The sequence below is a fragment of the Anopheles moucheti genome, chromosome 2 (genome assembly GCF_943734755.1).
Source record: "Anopheles moucheti chromosome 2, idAnoMoucSN_F20_07, whole genome shotgun sequence".
NCBI lineage: Eukaryota > Metazoa > Arthropoda > Insecta > Diptera > Culicidae > Anopheles > Anopheles moucheti.
Window position 1 is genome coordinate 4,315,254 of NC_069140.1, and position 25,106 is coordinate 4,340,359.

General features: G+C 49.5%; 1 protein-coding gene across 1 annotated transcript in view; it reads left to right on the forward strand.

The window, feature by feature from the left end:
- LOC128299655 (nuclear receptor subfamily 2 group F member 1-B) overlaps positions 1-25,106 on the forward strand; it is a 69,085-nt gene that overhangs the window by 14,809 nt on the left and 29,170 nt on the right. The window contains exons 2-3 of the mRNA XM_053035672.1: positions 1,892-2,041; positions 22,015-22,557. Of these exons, the coding sequence (XP_052891632.1) occupies positions 1,892-2,041; positions 22,015-22,557 (693 nt within the window). The remainder of the gene's footprint in view (positions 1-1,891; positions 2,042-22,014; positions 22,558-25,106) is intronic.

Consider the following 25,106-nt stretch of genomic DNA (forward strand, 5'->3'; position numbering starts at 1 on the left):
GTTTCGATTTTCCGTGCCCCAACCGGGAACTTGGGACACGGTTTTTACGATGCACTGGACCTGTGTGGCCTCGCAGTGGACACAAACGAGTCAGGCCAACACGGCTCGGGTTGGGAGGTGAGTGTCAATTAGACACGACTGCCAATGCAACCGCCGGAAGAGAAATTTATGCTTGTCCGCAAATCAATCTGTCCAAATGAAACTTTCCGTTTTTACGATCTTTCCCAGACCGCCGTCTGTGAGTCCCCAGTTCCGAGGACCATATCGTATATTCTAAGCATAGAACAGCATAGGAAGGAAAAAGTGCTTTTTTCGCTTTATCTTCTTTGCTTTTTAACCAACAAAATGCATTGCGCCCTACGGGCCAACTCTTCTGCCCACTCTGACGGCCAAGTGTATGTAAATGAGTGTGGAACAGTCACTTCCTTTCGAAGCGCATCTATTGTAGCCGCTGTATCCTTGTGCTCCAGTCGAGATTTACACCGGCATAACTTTTTCTTTCTACGAAATGACCACATCATGGCAGCTCCATCTCAATACGGGCCCAGCTACACGTACGTACATGCACTATTCATGGGCGCACAATGGTACCCATGGAAGAAACTTCCGAGCATTGTTTCGAGCGGCCTATTCAAATGCACCCCGAAATGCAATTCGTCTATTCGTCCAGGCGAGTTGAAAGCGAAAAAAGTGCTTCATATTTGAACCAACAACGTCGCCATCATTGTTGTTGGGTCTTTTCGGAACACTTTTTTGTTTGAGGTTGACGAAAAGAATGAAACATAAAAACAAACCCTAGCGAGAACCGCATACCGGGTATGGCAATCGGCCCTACATTTCCTGCCCATGCCGTACGCAATTCTTTCCCGCCAGCAGGAGTTCGATGCTGGGTAGATACCTTCGCTACATTCGGACAAAATAGCCGAGTTGCCCTCGAGCGGAGCAAAAGCGAGCAAGGATTCCGGTGGAAATTGTTCCTAATTAATAGGATCCACCCTGGAGCGATTTTAGTTACAATGTTACCGTTACGACTTCCCGTTGACTCCACCAGGAGCCGTTGTTCCCGGTGAACGATGCCGATTGTTTGACAGTTTATCGGGAGCGGCCCCTTTTTTCTGGCCCTGTCCCGAAATAGGCACCCATGGTGCGATTCTTTCGGATCGGAACTCACACTAGCTGCTCCTCAAGGATGTGACATTACGCACCGCGATGTACTTGGGGTGGAAGGACAAGGAAGCACAAAAAAGCGTAAAGAAACACCTCCAATTGCTCTCATTCTCAACGGCAGGAGACTGCAAAAGGTTGGTAAGTTCGCCAACCGAACCGAACCAGTTGGCTTGATGGATGATTAAAATGTTCCCACTACGGTGTGGCTTGGAAATCCTAGCGCGTCATTATCGGAACCCCGTGTCTTGTGCGCCACCAAAAAGCCGCAAAACTTTCGCCGCCAAAGATCGCGAGTAAGTGAGCGCGAGACCGCGGTCACTTTGGCTAATTACGCCGACAGGGAGGTTAAACTAATTAATCTTTCCACGTAAAAAAGGCCAAAAGCTTACGCCGCCCTTCGGGTTCCGAGATGGGTCGAGCCCGAGGAAGATGAGGGTGGTGGTGGCGCTAAAAGATCCGCCCCAAAAACGATTCCCTGATCGCACAGGGAAAGCCAGCTAAATAGCTTCATCCATCGATCAAGGTACCTCGCATCCACTGCATCGTAATCGATCGACATTTGACCAGACGGCAAGATCACGTGTTGATGTCGTTAATACGTATGAAGATTTAAAATGTAGTCTCCGCTAAATATCATCGTCCTGCAGAATTCGAACCCATCCTTATATAGGTCCTGTGTTTTAACTTCTTCTCCGTTCTCTCTCTCTCTCTCTCTTCTTTCCAGGCTGTAAATCATTCTTCAAACGCTCAGTACGACGGAATCTCACCTACTCCTGCCGGGGCAATCGAAATTGCCCGATCGATCAGCACCACCGAAATCAGTGTCAGTTCTGTCGACTACGAAAGTGCCTCAAAATGGGAATGCGACGTGAAGGTAAGCTTGGTAAACACATTTTTTCTATCCTTCTTCTCATGCAATTCGCCACACGCTATGACATAATCAGAATCGCGACCGTGTCTCCAACATACCGACGCGTCTAGTGGGTCTAGTAGTGGGTGTCTTACTTCTAGATAATTAGATTCGATGGTTTGCACCTCTGAACGGTTTGTTTTTGCCCAGGGAAGCCATGGTAGCTTGCAACGGTTGCGTGTTACAACGCAGAAAGCCGTTACCGCATTCGCACGTCAAGTGACAAACGATGTCAAACAGTTGGCGTGTAGGTGAAGCGGCGTTGTCATCGACCCGGTGAGGTTGCTGACATTCTAAAGTTCCCATCACCCGCACACCATTGTTGAAGAACTCTTTCGAAAACTTAAGCAAAACTTGCGTCACACGGCGAATTCTTCAACGTTGCCCAAATTCCTCAAGGCACTGGCACCATCTGCAACAAATCGGGTCTTGAGAATTCATTCAATTAGTCTTTTGCCTGGAGTAGCATACTGTTCCTGATACGCCAAAAGGAAGCATTGTTGTGCTTTTTCATGCTGCAAAAGCCGCACGCGGGAACTCAAACGTATTTCCGCCGAACCGAGAAACTTTAACCCTTCGTTTATTAGCCGCGGGCGAATATTGTTCGACTAGGAGTATCGTTAAGTAATTACTGTTTTTCTCAAGACTGAGCTACTGCTACGGTTGATTCTTCTAAAGGCGGCAACAATAATATCGTTTCCACGTGAACACCTCGCATCAGCAGCGGCACAACATGGCGTCACGCCAGGAAGCAAAGGACCGTAAGCAATTGTTCACCGCATGGGCCGAAACGCGACAGCTCCTTAGGGATCCAGATCCGATTTGCCCTACGTTCCTTGGGTTTGGGGAAGTAATTGACAACAACTTTTCTCATCGAAAGTGCACTCGGCACTTTGTGTGTGACCCTCTTATCATTCAGCTGCAATCGATTGTTACAGTTTCTGGACGCGAATCACAACATTCTTGACTTTGTTTGGTTATGCTGCCGGGAGTTCAATCGATGAGAACGCATTGATCCCATCGAGTTGCCAGGTGAGTCGCTGGATGAGCTCTCATCAAGTTCGTATCCCGCTGCTAGTGCGAGGGACCCATTGAACCCAGCGGATCTTGCAGTATGTGGACGTTCGTGACACTTGCGTACAATTGCGTGTCGAAATGGGGAACAGTGCTTGAGTGGCTGCGTGTCAAAAACATGCTTCCTGGTAGACGTTTTGCGCGTACACTCGCACTTCACGTAAACGCTAACGGAAATTTTCATGTCATGCTCGGGCGCTGCACAATGGCAAACCAGAAAAGGACGATGATTTATGAAATCGTTATGATTTTTAATATTTAAAACAAATATATACCCGACGCCGAACACACATTACGAATCCGTTACGCAGTCTGCCCTGTTGTTCGTGAGGCTTAAAGGAAAGGGGTTCGTGATTGTTTTTTTTTTTTTTGTTGGGTTGTGTCCGTTCCACGCTTCTTGCCACCGCTAGAAACAAAAGATGGTCTCCCGAAATGGGACGCCTGAAGAATTGACCAAACATTGCACCGTATCGGTAATGGAATATTTGAACTATTCTTGACCGGACCATTATCTGCAGCTCCGTGGAAGATTTATTGCCTATTCGTAGGACGAAGGGATCGCCCAAATCCGATGCGAATGGGGGAAAAAAATATTACGAAAAGTAATCATAATAATGACTGGACACTGTCCGGTACGGAGCACCGATCGGAGCTTTTACACCGAAAAGGATGACCAGCGGTGTCTTTGGCTGGTTCGCACTAATCCGGCTGAGAAACCGGCGGCACAAGAAGGGACACATGCGTCTGTGAGAACATTGCGCAAGAACCGGTTTTTCTTTCCTATCGCCCTATTGTCCGGTCGGGGATTGATTTTCCCGGCGAGTCCCCCATTTCGGTGAGAATCGACCAAGACGAAACTGTCCACCGCAGGTCAGTCGGCGCGGTACGCTGGTCAGAAAAATCAAGACACTGGACTGACCGTTGGAATAAATTATAATTCATTAGGAAGACCCTGCAAGGATGACACGGCCACCGGTGCTGGCATGTAATCCTTTGCAGTAGCCGTGCCAGGGTTAAGCAACATACCGTTTTCCGCAAAGGACATGCTGCTTCCTCCCATTCGAAGGGTTCACTGATCGCGGCATCGAGGTCACCGAGACAGGGTGTGTGCGTGTGTGTGTGTGTGAGGAAAAGGGAGCGAAGACATATCCGTCATCTTCAAGCATTTAGCTTGCGGCAAAAAGCCACCGGCTAGGCTGCATCGGATTGCAGGGAAAGTATCGGTAATGAAGAAGCAAACACCAAACAAAAAAAAACCGAAATCCAGAATCCCGAAAGAGAAAGGGTCCAACACCGGCTGAAGGACATCACCACCGAGAACAACGGGATTTGGTGTGAAGATTACGGGTTTAGACGTTTTTGTTTCGTGACGTACCGCACATCACCGCGCGAAGAAGAGGAACGCATCCCGAAGGTTGGCCACAATTTGACAGATGACCACGCGTGATGAAGGTGAAAGTGGTTTTAAGCCTAAAACGAGATGCTGAGAAAGTTGCCATATGTCTCAGGAAAACTCAAGGAAAGTTCTGCTACATATCGCTGGATCCGCTCGAATCCCGATCACAGAACCACATTCGCACTCACGATCGATTATAGCAAAACGCACATTTTCACACGCTCTGGGTCGCCAAAGTCCACACAGTGGAGAGAAAAAAAAAACAAACCCAAGCGTCCCAGTTCGCAGGCGGATAACGGCGTCCCGGGCGCGATAGTATCGTGTGCTCCGATCCATTCCGCTCCGCAAATTGATGATTATATTGTTAACAACTATTGGCAAGCGGTTCGGCACAACTCGTTTCAATGTTCCGAATGGATTGCGCGATGTAATCGAATGGATACGAACAGCACCGGATAAAGGTGAACGACGGCATCGGGATTCGGCATCTGGTACGAGCCCTCCGTCGGGATGGGTCCGAATGAGGAATGGGGCGCGGGGGGGGGGGGGGGGGAAACATAAAACATAATCATAAAATAACACTCCTTCACGAATGCCGCTGCATACAAGCCTCAAACATACATTCTTACACGCTGGTACGATCTGCGTCGCTCATCCCCCGTGCCCCTACAGCGTGCGCTGGTGCTCCAGATCGCGAGCTTCGCAGTTCGCATGTGAAGGTAAATGGGAATCGCGGCACAGCGAAATCGCGCGCCTTCAACAACACGCGGAACGAATAAGTTGTGCCCCGGTGCGTCCCGCGCATTCGAGCGCTGAGTCGTCGTTTTCCTTTCACACAGCGCCTCAACAACGGCTGGCAAAGAGCAGAGAAACAATCACTCACGCTGGTGGGTGGATGATGACGGCGACGAAGTCGACGATGATGATGATTATGATGCTGTTGCTGATCATGTTTTGGGCGATGTTTGTGAGCGTAAAAGTGCGTCCTGCGGGAGGACCAGGACTTCGCGGTGCGTTCGTGTCAAGAACCGATGAGAACGGTTTAGAGGGCCCCCTTTGCACCCAAACGACTGGGCAGGGCCCGCGCGATGCTCGCTTATCGGGCTGCCAGGATCGAGGGTGCGAGGTTCGTTTGTCCCGCGAAGAAAAGAAAAAAACAAACCCCGGGCGGATGCGTTTCATTCGAAGCCAAAGACATTCGATCCAAACGCAAGAAACGCCACGAAGGAAGACTCACCTCACCAGGCCTGGGTCGGTTTTGTTTGCCTTCTGCGCATATTCCGAAGCACTCTATTGTGTCGTCAGGCAATAGATAATGGAACAATAGTGCGCGTCGCCTCAAATCGATCAAGACGCACTGATAAGCGCGGACAAAAACAACCCCCCAACCCTTGCGCAATGGAAGCTGCTCTTTCGACTTTCTCGACCACAAGCACCGAAACAGCAGACGCACTCGTCGAGTGTACCTTCAGGTACCTACGCGCGTTGCTTAGAACCAGTTCCTCTACTCGCAAATCGAATCTCAGGTGAGAACTTTACGACCCATCCACTGGGACACGCACATTACGGCGAAACTGTTTTGACCACTGGTCATCAGGAATGATCAACCTGGGTGAGGACATCAGGACGCAAAGCAGTGCAAGGACAACGACATTATTCTATCGTTTTCGGGCACCAACCCTCAGCATAAAAGGGTTGAGGACCCGCTTCGGACGACCTCTGCCGACAAAAAAAGGGTATACGGCTTGGAAAAACTTAATTAAAATAAAATGTCCATTTTTTAAATGACAAAACAGCGTCATAAATAGCGTAAACTTGCCGCTGGCGCATCGCACTGTTCCGCCGCTTGCGGCACAATCCCTACGCTGTCGAGGATGTCCCTCGAACGGGACAGATCCCGACCCATCCTGATGAAACCGGGGTGTCAAAAAAAAAAAAGGATTCGTGCTCTGCCGAAAGGCCACCGCATCGAGAGGTTCGTACCTAATGCGGACCTGGTCATGGCATCCGCTAATGTATCCTTTTTCCCGTGCCGTTTCGTCGTCGTCGTCGCCTCTTCAGACGTGGACCGGAGTTTACATCAAAATCCCCTTTTGTCTCTCTACACCTGAAACTAATAAGTGATCATAAATTTGACCTTCGAGCATACCGATATCGTTCGCCGGGTCGGTTCTGCCGTAAAAAAAAGGAAAAAACCCCGAGCGGACACTGGCATCGCCAGCGCTGGAAAGGGTCGATTCGGCCAGGCGCAGCCGGGGGTATTTGCATGGGAAATTGTGCAATTAAAAGGAAAAATGCTAAACCGACCCGATCACGGTTCGGGTAGGACTTTACCCGGTCGGGATGCTTCGGCCGGCACGCAAATCGGTGAACAACAGCACGGTGCAAGAGTGATGGCAAACGATTAATCAAATTAGGCCCACTTGGGAGGTGCCCGCCGTCAACGGTGGAACGGAATGGAAAAAAGCCGTTGAATACTTGCCACATATGAAACTCTAGTGAGCCTATGGACAGAGAACTCTTCAAATCTATAAAACGTAAGCAGAACAATCGAAACTGTCTTCGGAGCTGATCACTACGAGAGTGACTTGCCGAATCTTGTATTTCCTTGGAATTTCTTTGGACCAGACATGATACCTTTTAAAATCTAACACCGTCATGATGGCCACACTGCAAAGAAACCGTTACAAATTGAGCACAAAAATTGCAACCCGTCGATGAGGAAATGGACGGAAACAGTTGCAGTTTGAAGATCCTTATCAGATGTCCGCATAGGACTTTGTAACATTTTGCACAAGCTGCTCCCAAGAATGCGTAACAATCGTCCAAAACCATGACCAATGACGGTAATGCCCGTATGTCCTGTCATTTAAATTATTCCCTTTTTTCTCCTTGCATACAAACGGCACCATTATGGGCCCGATTGTGTTTTGCAAAGGAAAATCCTCCGGAGTTCCTCCGGACAGCCAAACATTCATCCATGCAAATCATCCTCTGACCCGCGACTGTCTCATCGTTCCTGTTGCTAGTTCTTCGCATAAAACCCATCCCGACCCCGGGTTGCGAATATTTCCCCGTACGCTCATTATGCAGGACGTTCCATTTCGGTGTGTCCTGTATGAGAAGTTCCGAAATTCTATCGTCCCAGTGTTCGCGATCCCAGTGTCTTAAGTCCCAAAGAACAGCACAAGAAGATGAGCACGAACGAGCTCGTTTGTCTTGTCTTACACCAGGCGTCCCTTCGTTTTATCTTGGCCTTCGGCTTAGGGGACGACTGTGCAGCTTGCGCAATTTTTGGACGACAAAACACACCGCACAGTACAAAACGTCCGGTCGATAATTATCTTGCCCCGCTGCCCTGATCTAGGCAGAGGTCAGAAATCTAGCGTACGGAATCATCGAGTCCACACCGAGTACGTTGGACTGTAGTATGGATGGTAACTACGCGATGTTCAGTGAGAGATACCTAGGGGATCGCGCCTGTCTGTCTTTCACCGGTGAGCGTGGAGACACCGACACTGCAGCAGCCGCACAGTCGGGAAAGTATCCGCTTACAAACGCTTACGCCACGGCCAGTCCCTTGTGGGATACGAGTACGAGTCCCCGAGCACAACCGCTCGGAGCTCGGCTGGGAAAGTGACCGGTACCGTCACGGGGGAAACCGTTTCGTTTACGTATTTCCGTTCCGGATCGCTCGACAACTGGGGATCAGGAAAATTAGCCCAGCGGACGCTTCGGTGTATGTGTGCGGCACAAACGGTGTGTCGACTGTGGTCGCATTCGGTGGTTCTGACACTGATTCGGTTATTCGATACTTTTTTCCGCTCGTTGTCTCGCTGTTTCGGACTCCCAGCCGCACGGACTCGGAGAGTACTTCCCAGCGCTTGGACAACCGGCCAGACAGTAGGACCAAAGGGCCTTGTTCGCTTCACCTCACTGTTTGACAGTTCGGGAACACTGGAACCAATGGACACGGAGGGGTTTCGCGAGTAATTTGAATAATTGTTCAAGATGGCGTAATGATATCGGCTGCGGAATCACAACATGCGCACGCACGCTCGCGGGTAAACCGGTGAGATGATACCTGGCCAGAATCGCGCCGGCTCGGTTGCGATGCCAACTTTGTTGTGCCAACGGGGACGAAGCGCACGGTGCTGGCACAACACAATAGCCTTCTCTCGGACACGATTACCAGGCTAAATGAGGTTAACGATGGTGACGCGTTCAACACGCGGCAACCCCTGTTGAGCCGCCGAAGATCTTTGCCAGCCCTGGCCAGGCCAACGAGGCGGACAATAAGTCAATAGCCAATCATCCATCGACACCTTCCCCAGAAGACGTTTGAAATGGTTGAACAAAAAAAACAAGTAAAAAAGATTTCGACGATCGTTAAAGATCGTCCGATCGCATCATCCGCATCGATAATCGCGCGGAACAGTGCGCGGCCCGAAGCACACCACATCTCAAGACATTTTTGATGCTTCTCTTCGCGCGCAAGACAACCTCTCAATGGGGCATTAATCGCTCCGCTGACGGCTGGAAGTGGATCCGAGCCACCCGAGCCCCTGGGGCAAGGTAAGGTGCCACGACACCCGCTGGTTTGATTGCCCATTTGCTGGCCCTGGGGCTCTGGTCATCGTTCCATTAGGTGGCGCATGTCAAGCGTGTCGGAAAGCACGTGCCCAGTTTCTGTTGCTCCCTCTCCCCTCACCTCACAGCAAACACAAGCCCGTGCTCTATGGAATGCTGCAGCATGAGATGGCAACTTTGCGGTGACCATAAATTCCGATTGGAACATCATCGCAGCGCGATGTTTCGAGTGAGATCCGACGGTTTAACATTCTGATTGCCACACCAACAAATTTGATTATAAGTGTTATCGTAGCGTGTAAGAATCTCGATTAACGACAAGTGATGAAAACAACCAAAAAATCATTCACCAAACTCCGGTGATTCGTGCTGAAAGACCCACCCAATGACCATAAGTGTACGAAACGCTCCTCCACTCATCTGGATGTGAAGTGTTTGGAAAATTGGATAAAAAGCCATAATTCATTTCGGTGGTGGGGATTTAAATTTGCACCACAGCCTCAATTGACCCGTGGACAGGAGTGCTGCCATTTGAACTGCGTTACCCGCTACCGGCGTACACGAGAGATTGCCGGGTGCATTTTGGCAATCACTTCCCGTTGACATGCCGTTGTTAACCTCTTCAGGGCGCCTCTTGACTCAGCAAGAAATTCTTCCCCGACATTTTTTTTCCTACCTCGTATCCCGATCGCTTTTTTTGTGTGTGTGCTTTCCAATCCGAATCTTCAGCGTCTTTTAATCCTTGCGGACGGAATACCCTCGGAGGCTGTGTGTTGTTGCTACAAAGAGAAAAGACGATTATATATAAAAAAAAAAAACGCAGCACTGCTTACTGGTTAAGCGATCCCTCTTTCGGAGGCTGACTGTTTCGGCTAATGTGATTAATCTTCACCTTTTTTTGTACTGTGTCGATTCCGTCCCTCCGTGTGTATTACATACGTTGACACAACATCACCTTGCTTCAAGGTCCTGCGTTTTCTGGTCGTCTCACCGCTACAGTACCGGTTTGCCAAGCCCTCGGGGCAGGATACCGGCGGGCATCCTATTTAAACATCATTTAGCACACCGAAAGGCAGGCACCTACTAAAAGTGGTACACAAAAAGTGTGAGCTTTAGTGCTAACACAAAGGAAAGAATGGATGAATAAATGGTTGTTGAATTTACCAAACGGGCGACAACGGCAAACGCGGGCCCTTTTTTGTGTGAAACAAATCTTTTCCGGGGCGAATCACAGTCTAACGCGAGCAAATCGTGCCCCGAGTCTATTTGTTTCGCAACTGCAACTGCAAAACCCATCCGGACGGAGGTCTTCGGTGTTTGGGGGCCTTTTGTTCGGAGACGCGTGTTCTACGTCCACCGTAGAATTTGCTGCTGGACGTATTGCACACCTAGTAATGCTTCTGATTTCTGTCTGCTTATCATATCAGGTGGGAAGAGAAACTTGCTGCATCTCTTGCAGGCTCTCTTCTGTTCAACGACTGGTCGGGGCACTACGCCAACATTGTTGTTGAACCACCCCCTGTTCCTGAAACGGCAGTATAAATTAATCAGTTTTGTTGGGCAAAAATATCGCTTCGCAGCGTAACGCACTTCCCATCGGGCGTTTTACACATTACTCTCCACTATTACGATAAGCGGAACATACACGGCGTAAAACACAGCATGCGAAGCGCTCATTGCTTCGATCGCGTAAGATCACCATCCTCCGACTGCAGTACCGTACCGGATCGCTACAGCGCGAACGTCCCCGCTCCAAAAGATTGGAGCTCGAGAAGTTCAACGGCAACGGTTGTTCCAATTTTATTTATGACTTCTCGGTGCGGGATGAATCGTCTCGTTTCGCTTGCAACTTTTCCCAAGCATGCAAGCAGTGGTTTTAGCGTGCGCTCCGTACCAAACCCGACGGTTATCGGCCATGGAGCGATTTTTATCATCTTGACCACTTTGAAAACAGCGCAGCGAGAACTCAGCGCTGTGCGAGAATATTTGCGCGGCGTAGTGCGCCTTTTACCCTTTTACTCTTGCTTTCACATCAACGGGGCCCACAGTTCGGGTACGCGTCAGAAAGATAAGTTATCGCACGTGATGATGTGAAAAGTATATCACGATCAGAATGTCCTGACGTGGAGCAGAAGGGAGAGTTCTTTTTTGTTCGCACGGTGAAGCAAATTTAGCATGCCCTTCCGTTTGACGGTTCAGGTAAATTAGGTTAGGCTGAAAGAGGCCTGAAACTTCCCAAGTTCGATACGCTGAGCCCGAGCAACAGCAAGTCTCGGTGGTTAAATCTGGTTTCTTGGGGGTTTTAAAACGGAAGCTCCCGGTGAAGCCCTTGGAGGGGGGGGGGGGGGGGGGGAGGAAGGAACTTGGAACACCTCACATGGGAAACCCTACCCGGTAGGATACACCAACACACGCATTGTGACCTATTGGTGGCTCTTCACATGCTTCCAAGAAACAAAAACAACCACAAGAAACGGACCACAAAAAGCGAGTGTCCAATCACCCACACCGAGGGTTTTGGTCCTCCAGCACCTCTTCACGGCGATGCCCACGGCCCCGAAGGTAACAGATATATAATTATGGTTAAATTAGTCGGTATTCACCTTGCCAGAAGGCTCGGGAATCGAGTGCACCTCCGAAGTGCATTGGATGTGTTGTATCGTTGCCCTCGACACGACACGCGGAAGAGCTTGCCTCCGGCCTCCACTCAGCACCTTCCCCTATTCTCCCGCAAGGGTTCAAGTGGAAAGGGCTAGCAGAGGCTGCCAGAAGCCAACCAGCTGGGAGACCTTAGCTGCTCGAGAGGTCTTCAGTCGATCGCGTTGCGCGTTGGACTCGCTCGCTTGCGATGATAACTCTTCACCTTAGGTGCTGCGTACCGTTTTACTTTTTCGACATTTTCCCTCACACTGCTGTTGGTGTGTGTGTATGTGTGGCTCGAAAATCGATTACGTCCATGCGATCGATACGACCTAGTCCGGCGTAGCCGCGCGCCACTACACACGGTGAAGGATGGGATTCTGTCCGGGCGCGACAAGATCGATGATCGAGCATGCGCGTCCGTCAGGTTTGGACGACCTGGAACACGCACAGCTTGGCGCATTTTCCACACCACAAGCAGCACCGCCTCTCGCCTCGGCTGGACACTTCGAGTTGGCGTACACACGTTAGAAATAGAGAGCGCGCAAGTAAGCGAGATGGATCCTAGTTTTGCGAGCGGCTGTAAACAATGCGGCAAGTGTTTTGATTGATGCCTTTTTCTTCTCGTCCTCGTTCCACCGGGCTCCGGGATCGCCGCCGGTGCCGGTGATGATGAGGCGATTTATTGGATATGACAGTCATACGGTTTCGTGGCCCCTCCACGATAGAATCAAACGTGGTGGCGTGGTTTAACGCTGGGTCGCTGGCACGTACAGCATGGTTTTTGTTTTCGATTAGACGTCCCACCGAGTGAAAGGTGACAGAATGGGGTAGTTACCGATTAAGTAGGTCGCCTTGACCTCCTCCCTGGGTGAGCTTTCGCACCAACAAGATTCCCAAGGTGCGTAGACGATCGATCGTTGTATTTCGTCCACAGTATATGGACAAACTGGTGAGCATTTCTGGAAGGTATCTGCAGTTAAAAACTCGCGTAATCTTCAAGACTTCGTTCAAAGTCTTCGCTTCGGGCGCATCCGTTACGCCACATTCCACCAAAAATGAGGTCATTCACATTGCGTCCCTCGGTCGCACCGAAAAAAAACGCAAACATATAAGCTCAATTCATCCTTCGCCGGAAGAGTTCTACCGGCGGCAATATCTCCCATAACAACATACCGTGCGGGATCACTGCCGCAGCGATGCCGAAACCGGACAACAGATGTAACAATAACACCCGCAACAACACGCTCTGCCACGTCCAAACTTCACGCAAAAATAAACGTGCTCCACGGCAAACAACGGTGGGTCGTTCTTTGCCGAATCCTTTCCCAAGTTCGCCGCTGCGAGACTGCTTAATCTCACCCGGGTGGAAGGAAAGGCCACTACAGGCTGCTACATGCAGGTATCGCGCCGGATTACCTGGAACCCGGCCCGCGAAACCCAGTTCGCCATATGGTGTAAATTCAATTTTAAGCAACTGCTGCCGTTCCGTAACCTCCAACCGTGTACGTAACGCACACCGCGCATACCGCGGTGGATGCTGCGTTTATTCGCCCTGAATCGATTCCTGTTCGGGGCCGGTTGGAACAGCAATAAGAGCAGCAGCAATCTGCCACGAAATCCTGCACACGGAATTCGCACTGCACAGAATCCACACCCGCAATATTGCGAACCCGGCGGCCCGCATATGTTACGCGCGAGACTCGGAAACAGCGGAAAAGAAAACGTGCAGCGCATACACAACAGACGAAACAACAGTCGAATGCAACGGGAACGTGGGTGGGTGGTTGTGAGAATGGTTGCGTATGGGTGCGGCCACCCGGGGCAGGAGGAAAGCGCAAAGCGGTCGTCACGTGAGAATGCATGAAATGTGGTTCCACGAATTGCCGAAATTGACTGTTAAGGAGGTTTTCCTTCCTTTCGCCCAATAAGCTAAAGAATCTTGTAAATTTGACAAACGAACTCAGAAGTAATCTAATATCGTGTTACGTGTCTTCCAAGGATTCTCGAGTTCCGTTCTCGACATGTTACAATGAAAGGGTAGCAATCCAATACGCCCAGCTGCAATCTTCAAGCTTAGAATGCCTTTTTTTGGGTGACATTTGGCCCTTTACCTGACATCGCATACCATTAATCACGCAATAACTCACCCGAATTGAGTTTCCCACGTCCTCCGGCTGCTTTGATGCACCTCTCAGCTTCGCATCCCAGTATCCTTTCCAGTGCAGAGTGTCCTGTTGTACTAATTGATTCAATTACATCGCGTGATTAATGATACGCGAACATTATTAAAGTAATGTCCCTGGTCCTGCTCCGTCTCTGGTTACCTCCAGTTAGCATTTCCTTCCCCTCATTGACTAGTCATTGAAGTCATTGATCTTTACATCGAGCAGAAATTGAAGATTTCTGTCCAATACTTCCAAAATGTAGCTCTAGAACTGCTTTCTCCCGTGTTGCATTGTGTGCTTTCTCGTCGCAAGAAGAATCACTGCAAAACGGCATCTATCGAGGGCGCTTTTACTCGTTCTCTACTTGCATCCATAGGGCCTGGGCCAACGTTGAGGCCTCCAATTCCGACAAGCGGCAACGGGATGCTTTTGCGTTGAAGCCCGACCAGGGTGATGACTATCATCATCAGCACCATCAACGGGCCATCACTCGGGCCACTCTCTCTCGTCCGGGGCCGGGGCTCTTTCGGGCGTACCCGTAGCGTGAGAAAATTCCACAACTTTTATGATGATGCACCGCGCTTCGTGATATGCCTGGATCGCGAGAACGGCCATGCTGTGGCCGTCCCGCCGCATCCATTTCGCACGTGCCCATCCCATATCGTTGCGCTTGGCCGAGATCGTGCCAGAGCTTTATCCGTTTTGCCCTGAATCGCTCGAGTGAAGATGCACCGATTGCGGGGAATGCACTGCCGGCCGAAGAAAGCCTTCCGATAATGACACTCTTTGACCAGCAGAAGTACTGCACGGTTAAAGGTCGTGCAGTTAACTAAAAGCTAGATCGAGTCAAATCGCTTTTTTTAGGAAAGTGCTTTTTGCGCTTAAGGAATACTTTTTAGAATCAATTTTTAAATACAAAATAGTCTTGCTGAAGTCACAGCCCGGATTTAAATGCAAAATACAGCAAAAGGGTGATATATGGCCATGGTGCTGTATCGTTTACCGACAAGTCTGCAGCTTATCTGTCTCCCATGTCCGTTAGGCATCCCAGCGTACACACACGCTGGATTAGATAGCAACACTAACCTGCATCTCAAGCGTTCGATAAATAGCATCTCCCACATGGTGTCCCAGGACGGAAAACAAGGCCCTTGCGCTGTGCACTGCTTGGTGCATCCCATTCACAGCGTGTATGTACCAGAAGATAAAAAAGTGCACTGATTGCAACTGCAACTGCGGCGGGTCACCGAAAGTTTCCTTGCTTCGCTCGCAATATAAAGCGCGGTGGGGCGCTGCCGGCCACAGTGCAAAGGGCGGAGTAACTACTACAAACGTTGAACCGTGAGCTATTACAATCCCAATCCCGGTACCGAAAGTCAGACAACAATGTGCGTCTGGCGCGCATGTACCAACATCTCCACCAACTCCGCTTGAAACATAACCCCGTCATGGGTGAGAGAGCGAGAGAGAAACGGTGGAAAACAAATGTGGCACAAAGGAAAGCAAAAAAGGAAAACAAGGAAACAAACCATCGATCTCGCGAACTGGACGCACCACCACACCGTGCGAAGATGGTCAAACTTCCCACACCCCATCCCCCGCATGCCGTACGAAACCGAATCCGACACGGCGCACACGCGGAACAGCGTCAACATGCAGGATATGTATTTGCCGCAACGTATCACATAAGGCACGGCTCTCCGGCCACGGAATCGAAGTAGGAACCGCGAGTATCGAGTATCGCGTTGAGTTTATAAGATTAACATTATTATGTATCAGATTAAAAATAAATTATAATATTTTTACACTCGCACACTGTGTGCTGTCGTCGATTTCGAACCGTTTTTCCGGCAGCGGAATAAACGTAGCAGGCTGTGCGTTTTTCCGGAAAAGAAAAGAATCTCCCTTGAGGAGAGTTTCTGCAGCTGTGCTCGGCGGTAGTCCTTTCTCTCAAGGAATGTTCGTCTTTGCCAAACAAAAACCCGTTTCGATTCTGTCACTGTCCGGGCCGCATGCGAAAAAAAGATTTGTGTGACTCGATTTCGGTAGATTCAAACGAGCGCACCCGCACTCATGAATCCTTTACCATGGCAACGAACGAATCCGCTGTAATGTCTCTCGGTAAGCAAGCGGACCTGGCCAGACGAGGGTGAGCATACAGAGACGCAATCACACACACAGAGCGCCCGGTTAAGTTTATGCTGTGTGAAAAGATATAAATAATTCATTGCACGCCGGGGGTTTTTGCCGCGAATTCGGGTCCTTGAATTGAAACATATAAATTAGGCCAGACTCGGCACGGCCAAGCCGCGATAGAATACAATCCAATCGCGATCGCAATAATATGTGCGCGATGATCGTGCACGGTGCGGATGAGGGTGGACACAGTTCCGAGGAGAGAGCTCCGCGAGGCTGTGCAGTTTTATGTTTTGCCGTTTGGCTGCAGAACCGCTCGAATTGCCTGCGGATTACGGTGCACACGCTCGGGCGGTGGTGAATGAGACAATTGAATGAGAAGGACTTTCGCTCTGCTCTGACGGTACCTTGGTGGAATTTTTATTCGATGTCAGCCCTTGAGCCTGATGGGTTTATTTGACTTCCCGTCGTTAACGCATAATAAGGATGATTTAACAGCGAAAAAAAGCGCAGTTGATCAAATTATGCTCATTGCATTGCGCTCGTGTTCGACTATTATTTGTTGACATTCTTTACTCCTCATTGCCCATCTGTTGGTGATAAATTCCGGAGCCCATTAAAGAGTTATGCACGCGTCAGTACTCAGGAGCGGTGGAGTGTTTTTGAATGCAAAACAACCAACTTAGCAAGCAGCAGAACCCCATTTTGTATCGAAGGGCTCCTCGGAGTGGTTTTGGTATTTTGGGCTGTAAATTTAGCATGCCGTTACTTCCAAAAAACCATCATTGCACCTACATTCTAGCGTATCTACAAACCTATAAAATTTAATGTACTTTCCACTTCTACTACGACGCCAAACATTCGTTACATTAAAAACGCTTATCTCGCCGGGCGCAATGCGATAGACGGTATACACGGTCCTTGGTTCGGCTTCCAAATTTTCCCTCCCGAACTCGTGGAAAACTCGGGGAAATAAAAACAAAAGGGAAAAGCAAGATGTTGTCCATAAATTACGCACCGAGCGACAAGATACGGGCCCCGTTTGGCAGTTAAAAGTCGCATGCCGTAGTACATTTGAGAAGGCAATAGTTCTGGTTTCTGCTCAGGGCCTGCTTCTCCGAAGCCTGTTGTTTGGATGCAACATTCACCGGGCACCGGGCAGGTGTGTTGTGCGTATTTTCCGCTTCCCATTTTCTCCACCAAGAAAATGGAAAATGTAGCAGTGGTTAATGTCTTTTTAAACAGCGATGATTGCGGTTCGTCGCTTGCGACTTTGCTCAGCTCAAAAGGAAGGCCGAAGGAAAACAAAAGTCACCTTTCTTCACTTCGCTGCAAGAGAAAGAGAAAATCTACAGCACAACAAGCAAGTTTGGACCTAAGGATCATCAAACTCTACTCTGGAAATTGTCTTGACGCTCGTCGAAAACCACAACCATACCGGCGTGCCGGCGTAAAGTCGTGGTTATTTTTAGGCGGTAATGAACCTTTTCTTATCTGCCATCTTCTGCCATCCACCCCATTGGCATGACGTGTGGAGTTCGCTGACAAACGGATTTCGAGTTTTCCGATGTACAACCGCTGGGAACCAAGTATTGTACGCTCGGCCAGAACCCGTTCGTTGCGCAAAACGACCGTGAAGAATTGATTGAAATCACGTACACGAAAACCGGGCACAAGAATGTCCGATTTGCTTCCCAATTTGATCCCATTTGCTCCGCGCGCGCGGGTGTTTCGTGTTACGTGTTCGGGTGGCGGCGACGCATCGTCTTGCTGACGATTTCTGCTGACGAGAACCACGAACCCCCGGTACAAATAAAATCGATTCCATAATCATGATCGGTGCACCGCGAGCGAGACGAGGTTGGAGCTTTGCGGTCACCACCCCGAGGGAGCGAAGGATAAGACAGAAAAGGCAGGTGAGTCATTATGCTGGCCACAACTCCCGACACTTTACGGCGAGAAAGTACCCCGAGAGTGCAATGGGGTTTTTGCAGCAGTTAGGGCAAATTGGAAAATTTCGCATAATCCATCAATACCGTCAAGTGCGGCCGGAGTGCCGCAGCCCAGAACGGAGAAAATTGATTCCGTACGAATTGCACCGTACGCGCAAAGGTGCAAATTGGGTCCGTTTTTGGTCGATTAGGGAAATTCAATTGGGTAACCATTGTTGTTGAGCAACACTCGAGCAACGAGCCGCACGCTTCGTGTTCAAATTGGATCACTAGAACGTGACATGATCCGCAACATTGTGCGAATAATTGAGCTTGTGGCGAATAACCGTCGATTGTATAGAGCCTTACAAAAGCGTCATCTCCGGATGTTAAGTTTATAAAGAACAAAGTGTCAGAATGATGAGTTTCACAAAAAAAAAATCATCAAAAAGAGAAGGAAAAGTGCTTCCCATTTTCATCATTACATGTTTTTCACTTTTATGTTCAATTGGAGATCGATTTGAGCTTTTACAAACAAACAAAAAACCACCCGTTTCTGAACTCGAAAGGATTCGAAACCTGTTGCAACCGTGCCATAAATTTCCCACCCAAAAGCACCGGGATATGGCCACTTGTAACGAAAGGCCAAACCGGTGACAATTTATTTTAAATTGTTTGACCCTTATCTAAATCATTTCGCCCATCGGTTCTGCCTCCAATCTCGATGGAAATGGTGTAAATAAATATTTTTTGTCCACAAGTTACTTCCACGTTCACGAAGAAATTTATGCATTTTCAATTGACATCGAATTGGATGGTTTTTTGTTCATAATTTTTATGAATTTTCCACCACTGAAAACGGATGTCTGTTGCTTTTTTTGTTGATAAAAACCGCGATACCATTTTACCGGGCCGGAAAAGTGGTTTCCTATTTTTCAAATTTTATTTCCGAGAGCTTTCAGTGCGCACCTTTTTCCCGATAACTATCAGGCGGATGCAACTGTTGGAAGGGAATCGCCCGCAAAAAAGTTCTCTTTCATTGAACTGAAGCAGTGCAGCACACATACACAAACACACAGTAATGCAGCTGATGCTGGGAAGAACACAAAAAAAGGCTTGCCAAGCTACTGCATCCGGTTCCGTCGCCACAAATGGGACAGGATATCGGCTGCGGGTGCATTTCAAGGCTGGAAAAGCGTGGTTGAAAAGCGCATCCGATATTGAAAAAGATAACACGGACAGGAAGTGACCGGAACGTGGTCGACACGTGGCACGGTGTTTAACTGACTAGGGAAACGGAAGCGGACACACTGTCAGGCGCATGGTTCGTGTGGTTGTCAAATTTTACAGTACTGTGTTGGGGTATAGTAAATAGCTTTAGATGTTCCATATTGAATAATTTTAAAAAGATTGGATAAAGCTCTAGAAGTCTCAATAAGAAATGACTTATTCCACCTCTTTCTTTATTTGGTTCTACATCATCAGTTCTCGGTCTTGGAGGTTTGCAATACCCGTTAGGAATCCACAACATCTTCATCTTCTCCATCTTGAATTCGTCAGTCTTCGTCAATCTTTCGATGTTCTAACCTATTTATTAACCTCTGACTCAGCTCTGTGACTTGGATAACCCAAAACTGACGGAGTATATAGGGGTCCAGACGTCATTTGAACCCATTCTTCTATTGCCGTCTGTGGCTGTTCGTCCTGATGTCTAATTCACGTAAAACCTTCCGCGGAAAGCTTCTGCACAGCAAAGGCATTAAGGCAGTTCCAGAAAACACTTTCGCGTACCAGCCCCGAACGGCCACAAATCAACCTCCATACATCTTGCTAATTTAATTTCCATTTTAAACCAACCGGCTGCCAACGTGAGAGAAAATGCCATAAACGATTAGCTGTACAGCAAATTGCTTTTTCTAGCCTTCCGGTACTGATCGGCACCGTGGGCAACTCCCCATCCACATGCAGCTCTTTCCGTTTGCCAAAGCAATCGCTTCATTTTTCCCATGCTGTAAACACAAAAACAAAAGCATAAAAACAAAACAGAAAAAAAAACAGAAACATACCCCCAGTGCCATATTGCGCTTGCGGTCGGTTACCAGAATGGTTGCCCTTCCACCCACGGATAAAGGCTGGGCGATCGCGAAACAAACCCTTTGCGTCCGGTCGCGTTTTGTGTCCTTCTGCTGTGCCAGAGCCAACGAAGCCAGCGGGGTAAGATTTATTGGCTATTTTATTTCATTTTAAATAGCATTAATAATCGATGCTCGCGTGTGTGTTAACATGAGGCACAACAATAATAGCCTTGTCTTTGTGCACCTCTTTTTTGCCCCTTCGAAGAGGAACGAGGATCGATGCACCGGTACTGGGATTCGTGGCTTTCCCTAACCCCCGTGCGCAACGCCCTCCCGGAGGCACAGAAAGATGATGGCCGATCTCTTCCATTCGACGGCAAGAGTTGCATCTTAAGGCTGCATTTTATTGGTTTACATCAGCGCTCTCATGCACCAAACTTCCACTGTTCTTAGCGCATACCCGCTAGCTTAATTATCTGATTTATGCCGGTAAAGCGCGGCGCACAGCTTGAGGCGGTGCTCCGATGCTAAAGTGCACGATCGTTTACGAAACGGCCAACACCGCACGGTACATCGCTGCACAGTTACACACGGCCACCGGTTCCGGCAGCAGGTTGCCGGGCCGTTTAAGCTCAGTTTTGATTCAATTACCATACCGCTTATCGGGCGAAATACAAATGCCGCCGGTGCGGTTCAATCACGACCGGCGAAATGCTGCTCATAACGCTTCCCTGCTGCACCTTCTGTCAGGCATCATAATAAGGAGGATATTTTACCGCCAGAAGGACATCAGCCACGGCGAGCATCGCGCGAATGTAAATAAATAATGATTGCTTCGCCTCGAAACGAATACCGTTTCGCAATCGAATCCAACTTCGAACGACTGTTTACACACATGAATCCATATACAAAAACACATTCCGATCGGGAGCTTATCAAAAATGGTACTGATAAGACGTGGACAACACGAGATGGTGAGGTTCTGCCCGATTGCCTTCCGTGCACGGACTTTCATCTAACGACAATTAGCTCCGCTGGGTCAGCTTTAGCAGACACGGGCTCGTCATTCCGTGGCGTTTGCCGCACTTCTAATCAAAGTCCCCTAGATAAGTCCCATCACGATGCTAGGCAGTAAGGCAAGAGGAAAAACCCTCCACGCCATCTCCATCTCGTTACCCGGGTGCCTCGTTCGATGGGACGTTTTTCTTTCCTCATAATACCCACGATGAAGCACCTTGGACGTGGGGGGGGAGCACACTCAATGACAGTAATAATCATAAATAATTAATGCTCATTTTTTCGAAACTTCATTGTTTGCTCAACAAGCCTGCGTTACTCGTGCGCTTGCATCCATATGTGTGTGTGTGTGTGTGTGTGCGTGACCGAGGAACTCGCCGCTGTCTCCAGGTTGCCGGTGGGGAGAGGAGTTAATTGTAGCTCCGGCCGGGTGTAATGATGAAGGGTTTCAAGGGTGCGATATGGATGGAAAGCGGATTAACGGCGTCGGGTAATGCTTACCCACACGCACACACGTACACACACACATACACGACATCATAATCAACCGAGTTGCTTCGCAGTTGTCCAATGCGTGACATCGCTGAGAGTTTCAAGTAGGCCGATTTTCAAAACGGCACCGTACTTGTGGTGCACACGGTTCTAAGTGGCCCTGACAGACATAGCGGACCCGAAACGGAACACTGCACTGGTCTATGAATATTTAAATTTGTGGATGCTTTAAAGAAAACGAAATTGAATTACAATTGCACATCGAGCGAAGAAAACAGGGTTGTCACCACTCGAAAGGTTCGTCACCACTCACGGACTCCGAATTCTGACATTCATCAGTATCCCATGTCATGTAGAGGACGCTTTTCAACACGAATTTCCCAAACAACTAATCACCCGTTTTCCCGTTTCTTTGCAGCCGTCCAGCGAGGTCGAGTTCCACCGTCACAACCACCGGGCATACCGTACGGCCAGTACTCAATACCAAACGGTGACTCCGTGGCCGGGTTCAACGGTCACTCGTACCTTAGTTCCTACATTTCGTTGCTGTTGCGGGCGGAACCGTACCCCACGTCCCGGTACGGTCAGTGCATGCAGACGAACAACATTATGGGCATCGACAACATCTGCGAGCTGGCGGCCCGGCTGCTGTTCTCCGCCGTCGAGTGGGCCCGCAATATTCCCTTCTTTCCGGATCTCCAAGTCACCGATCAGGTGGCGCTGTTACGGCTCGTCTGGTCCGAGCTGTTCGTGCTGAACGCCTCCCAGTGCTCGATGCCACTGCACGTGGCCCCGCTACTGGCGGCGGCCGGTCTGCACGCGTCCCCCATGGCAGCCGATCGGGTTGTCGCCTTCATGGACCACATCCGGATATTCCAGGAGCAGGTGGAAAAGTTGAAGGCGCTGCACGTCGACTCGGCCGAGTACTCCTGCCTGAAAGCGATAGTCCTCTTTACCACAGGTAAATTGCTGGACAATCTCTTCGGCGATGTCCACGCACTGCTTGCCAAAACCAGCACCCAGCTACAGTCCCTCCAGTCCGAATCGGACGTTATCCATCTGGTGCAGGTGCATCTGTACCGCACCGCCACCTCCACGTCCTCGGGCGGGTATAACACCACCGGTGGCAACACCGATTCACCTAACAGTTCCATTGCCAACGTAACCCTCAACAGTTCCAGCGGGAACTCCTCGCTCACCTCCTCCACCTCCATGGTGTCCAACTCGGACCCGGCGGATACTTCGGGTGCGCCCGCAGTTGCGTCCTCGATAGCGTCGCCTTCGGTGACCACGACGACCCTGCCGGCACCGAACTCCACCACCGAGGTTAACACCACCACTGCCCACAACCATAACAATAACAATGATCTTAAAACCATTAACCACAACCTAACCACACAGTCTAACGCTAGTTCCACGGCACCCAGTGTATGTTCGCCATCGCTCGTGGCGGCTGGTGTTGGCGCACTGTTTGGCAGTAATGCGCAGTCGAAGACACCACCGCTGCCACTGTTCAACTTCCATCAGAACACACCGAACCGATCGTACCACGGCACGCTGGATGACTTCGTTAATCTGAGCAGCAGCAGTCCGTACGCGGTCGGTTCGGCATTCTCGTCCAGCTTCGGCTCGAATGGTATCTTCGCACCGTACGGTAGCAGTAGCTTGCAGGGTCCGGTGCCATCGGCCGGCCCAAAGTATCTTAGCCATGGCGGGAGTAGTTCGGACTACAAATTCTCCCCGTACAGTCCATGGAGTAGACGATAGTGTACGCAAAGATACCTTGCCCACGGGGATATGATCTTTCGACTGATCGCATTCCTGTGAGTTCACTCGAAAAACCATATCATTCCGATCGACACTGTACAGAGCGATGTTTCTTAGTTCCTAATATTTAAGCCTTCTAGTTCCGTAGTAGATGTTCTGTACAGATAAGCGCCCTATTGTATCAGTATTTATTACCAAAACGACAAGTCGCCGACGTTGCCGTTGTATATCCTTAGCTCTAGCGCTTCTAGCTTAGTGTAATGCATCTCGCTCCCTGCCTAGCATAATTTGGTACTCTTAAGCTATTTATTTACCTTTACGCTCCACCGTGTACTGTACTGTATTGTAAGCATTGGTTATGTAGATTCGTAAGTCTCCATCTGTGGGTTATTTCTGGTCCACCTCTTCCTGCGCTGTACGCTGTAGCATCATCGCACAATTCGCTCAGGATGGGATTAGATTAGACTCGAGTGACTGTGGCCTGCAATGAATGGTAGAGTGAAAAATAAATGCGATTTCGTTCAGCAAAAATAAAACCGTACCGTGTTCCGTTCAGTTTCGCGATCTGTTGTCGAATAGTTGCAGTTCGCTGATCGATAGAGTGTGTAGTCAGTGTTTCGATTTGGGTTTGGTTTCCTTCTAGAGCTATTCCTCTCCACGCGTACTGCATGCATTCGCCTTCGTCCGTAGGTGGTTCCGTTCGCTTCTTGAGGTTCCTATTTCCGATAGCTTCGCGGTCTTTGCTTGTCGCATTCTGCATGATTCAATCTTCCAATGTGTCGTTCGTCAGAATTCGTGTCGCAATCAGGTTGCTCCGCACATTTCTTCCCCATTGTGTCTTTATTCGCGTACGTATCGGGTAGGTTGTAGATTGGATTAGGTTGTACATCACTCCTCGAGAATTTCCCTTATTTTCTTGCCTTTCGAATGACACACACACACACAAACGCTCGCACGGATTGTACCCATCCAGTGCAAGGCGTCACATACTCCAAATTCCTAACCATCATTCCCGGTAACGGGCGACATCGAACAGAAATGTTGCGACATTATGCGCGACGGATGCCTTCAGCCACTCGCACTGCGGCATTCTCTACAGCTCTTGTCGGTTTACCACTTTTCGGATAACATTACCGTGAACGGTGCATAGGACGCGAAACGAAACGCAATCGGCATCGGACACAACAGCAACGTACGGCCGATGCGATGCGACCGTGTTGCGAGGAATTGCTTGGTTCGCTCTTGAAGATTTCGTTGTTTGCTTTGTACTTGCACCGGACCAGCCTCTCCAACGAAACCATGCGTCCACAGCGAAACCCGCGCATTCACACACAAAACCGGTGGATGGGACAGCGAATGGAATGGGGCGAGAATAAAAAAAAACAGTCCGTCGACCACGGCCAAGATGGAAGATGTGAAGTGAAACAAACGCAAAACATGAATTCATGTCTCGTGCATTTTCATCTTCATCATCATCATCAACGCCACGAACGTCCTCGTCGACGTTGACTGCGCCAAAGCGCCGCTGTTTCGTGACGTACCTGGCCGTACCTATCACTCCCGACGCTTGCCCAACCATCTGACAATCTTCGGAGCGTGGTGTGCTGGAGAAGGTAGCCCCAGCAGCGCAGTAGCACTATTGCCGCCGGAGCTGCCCCCCGAAATGCGCTGTCTCCTCGGGAACTGGTGCATAAATAAAGCGTATTGCTCGCTGCTTGCATCCCGTGCATCCACCACCCAGTC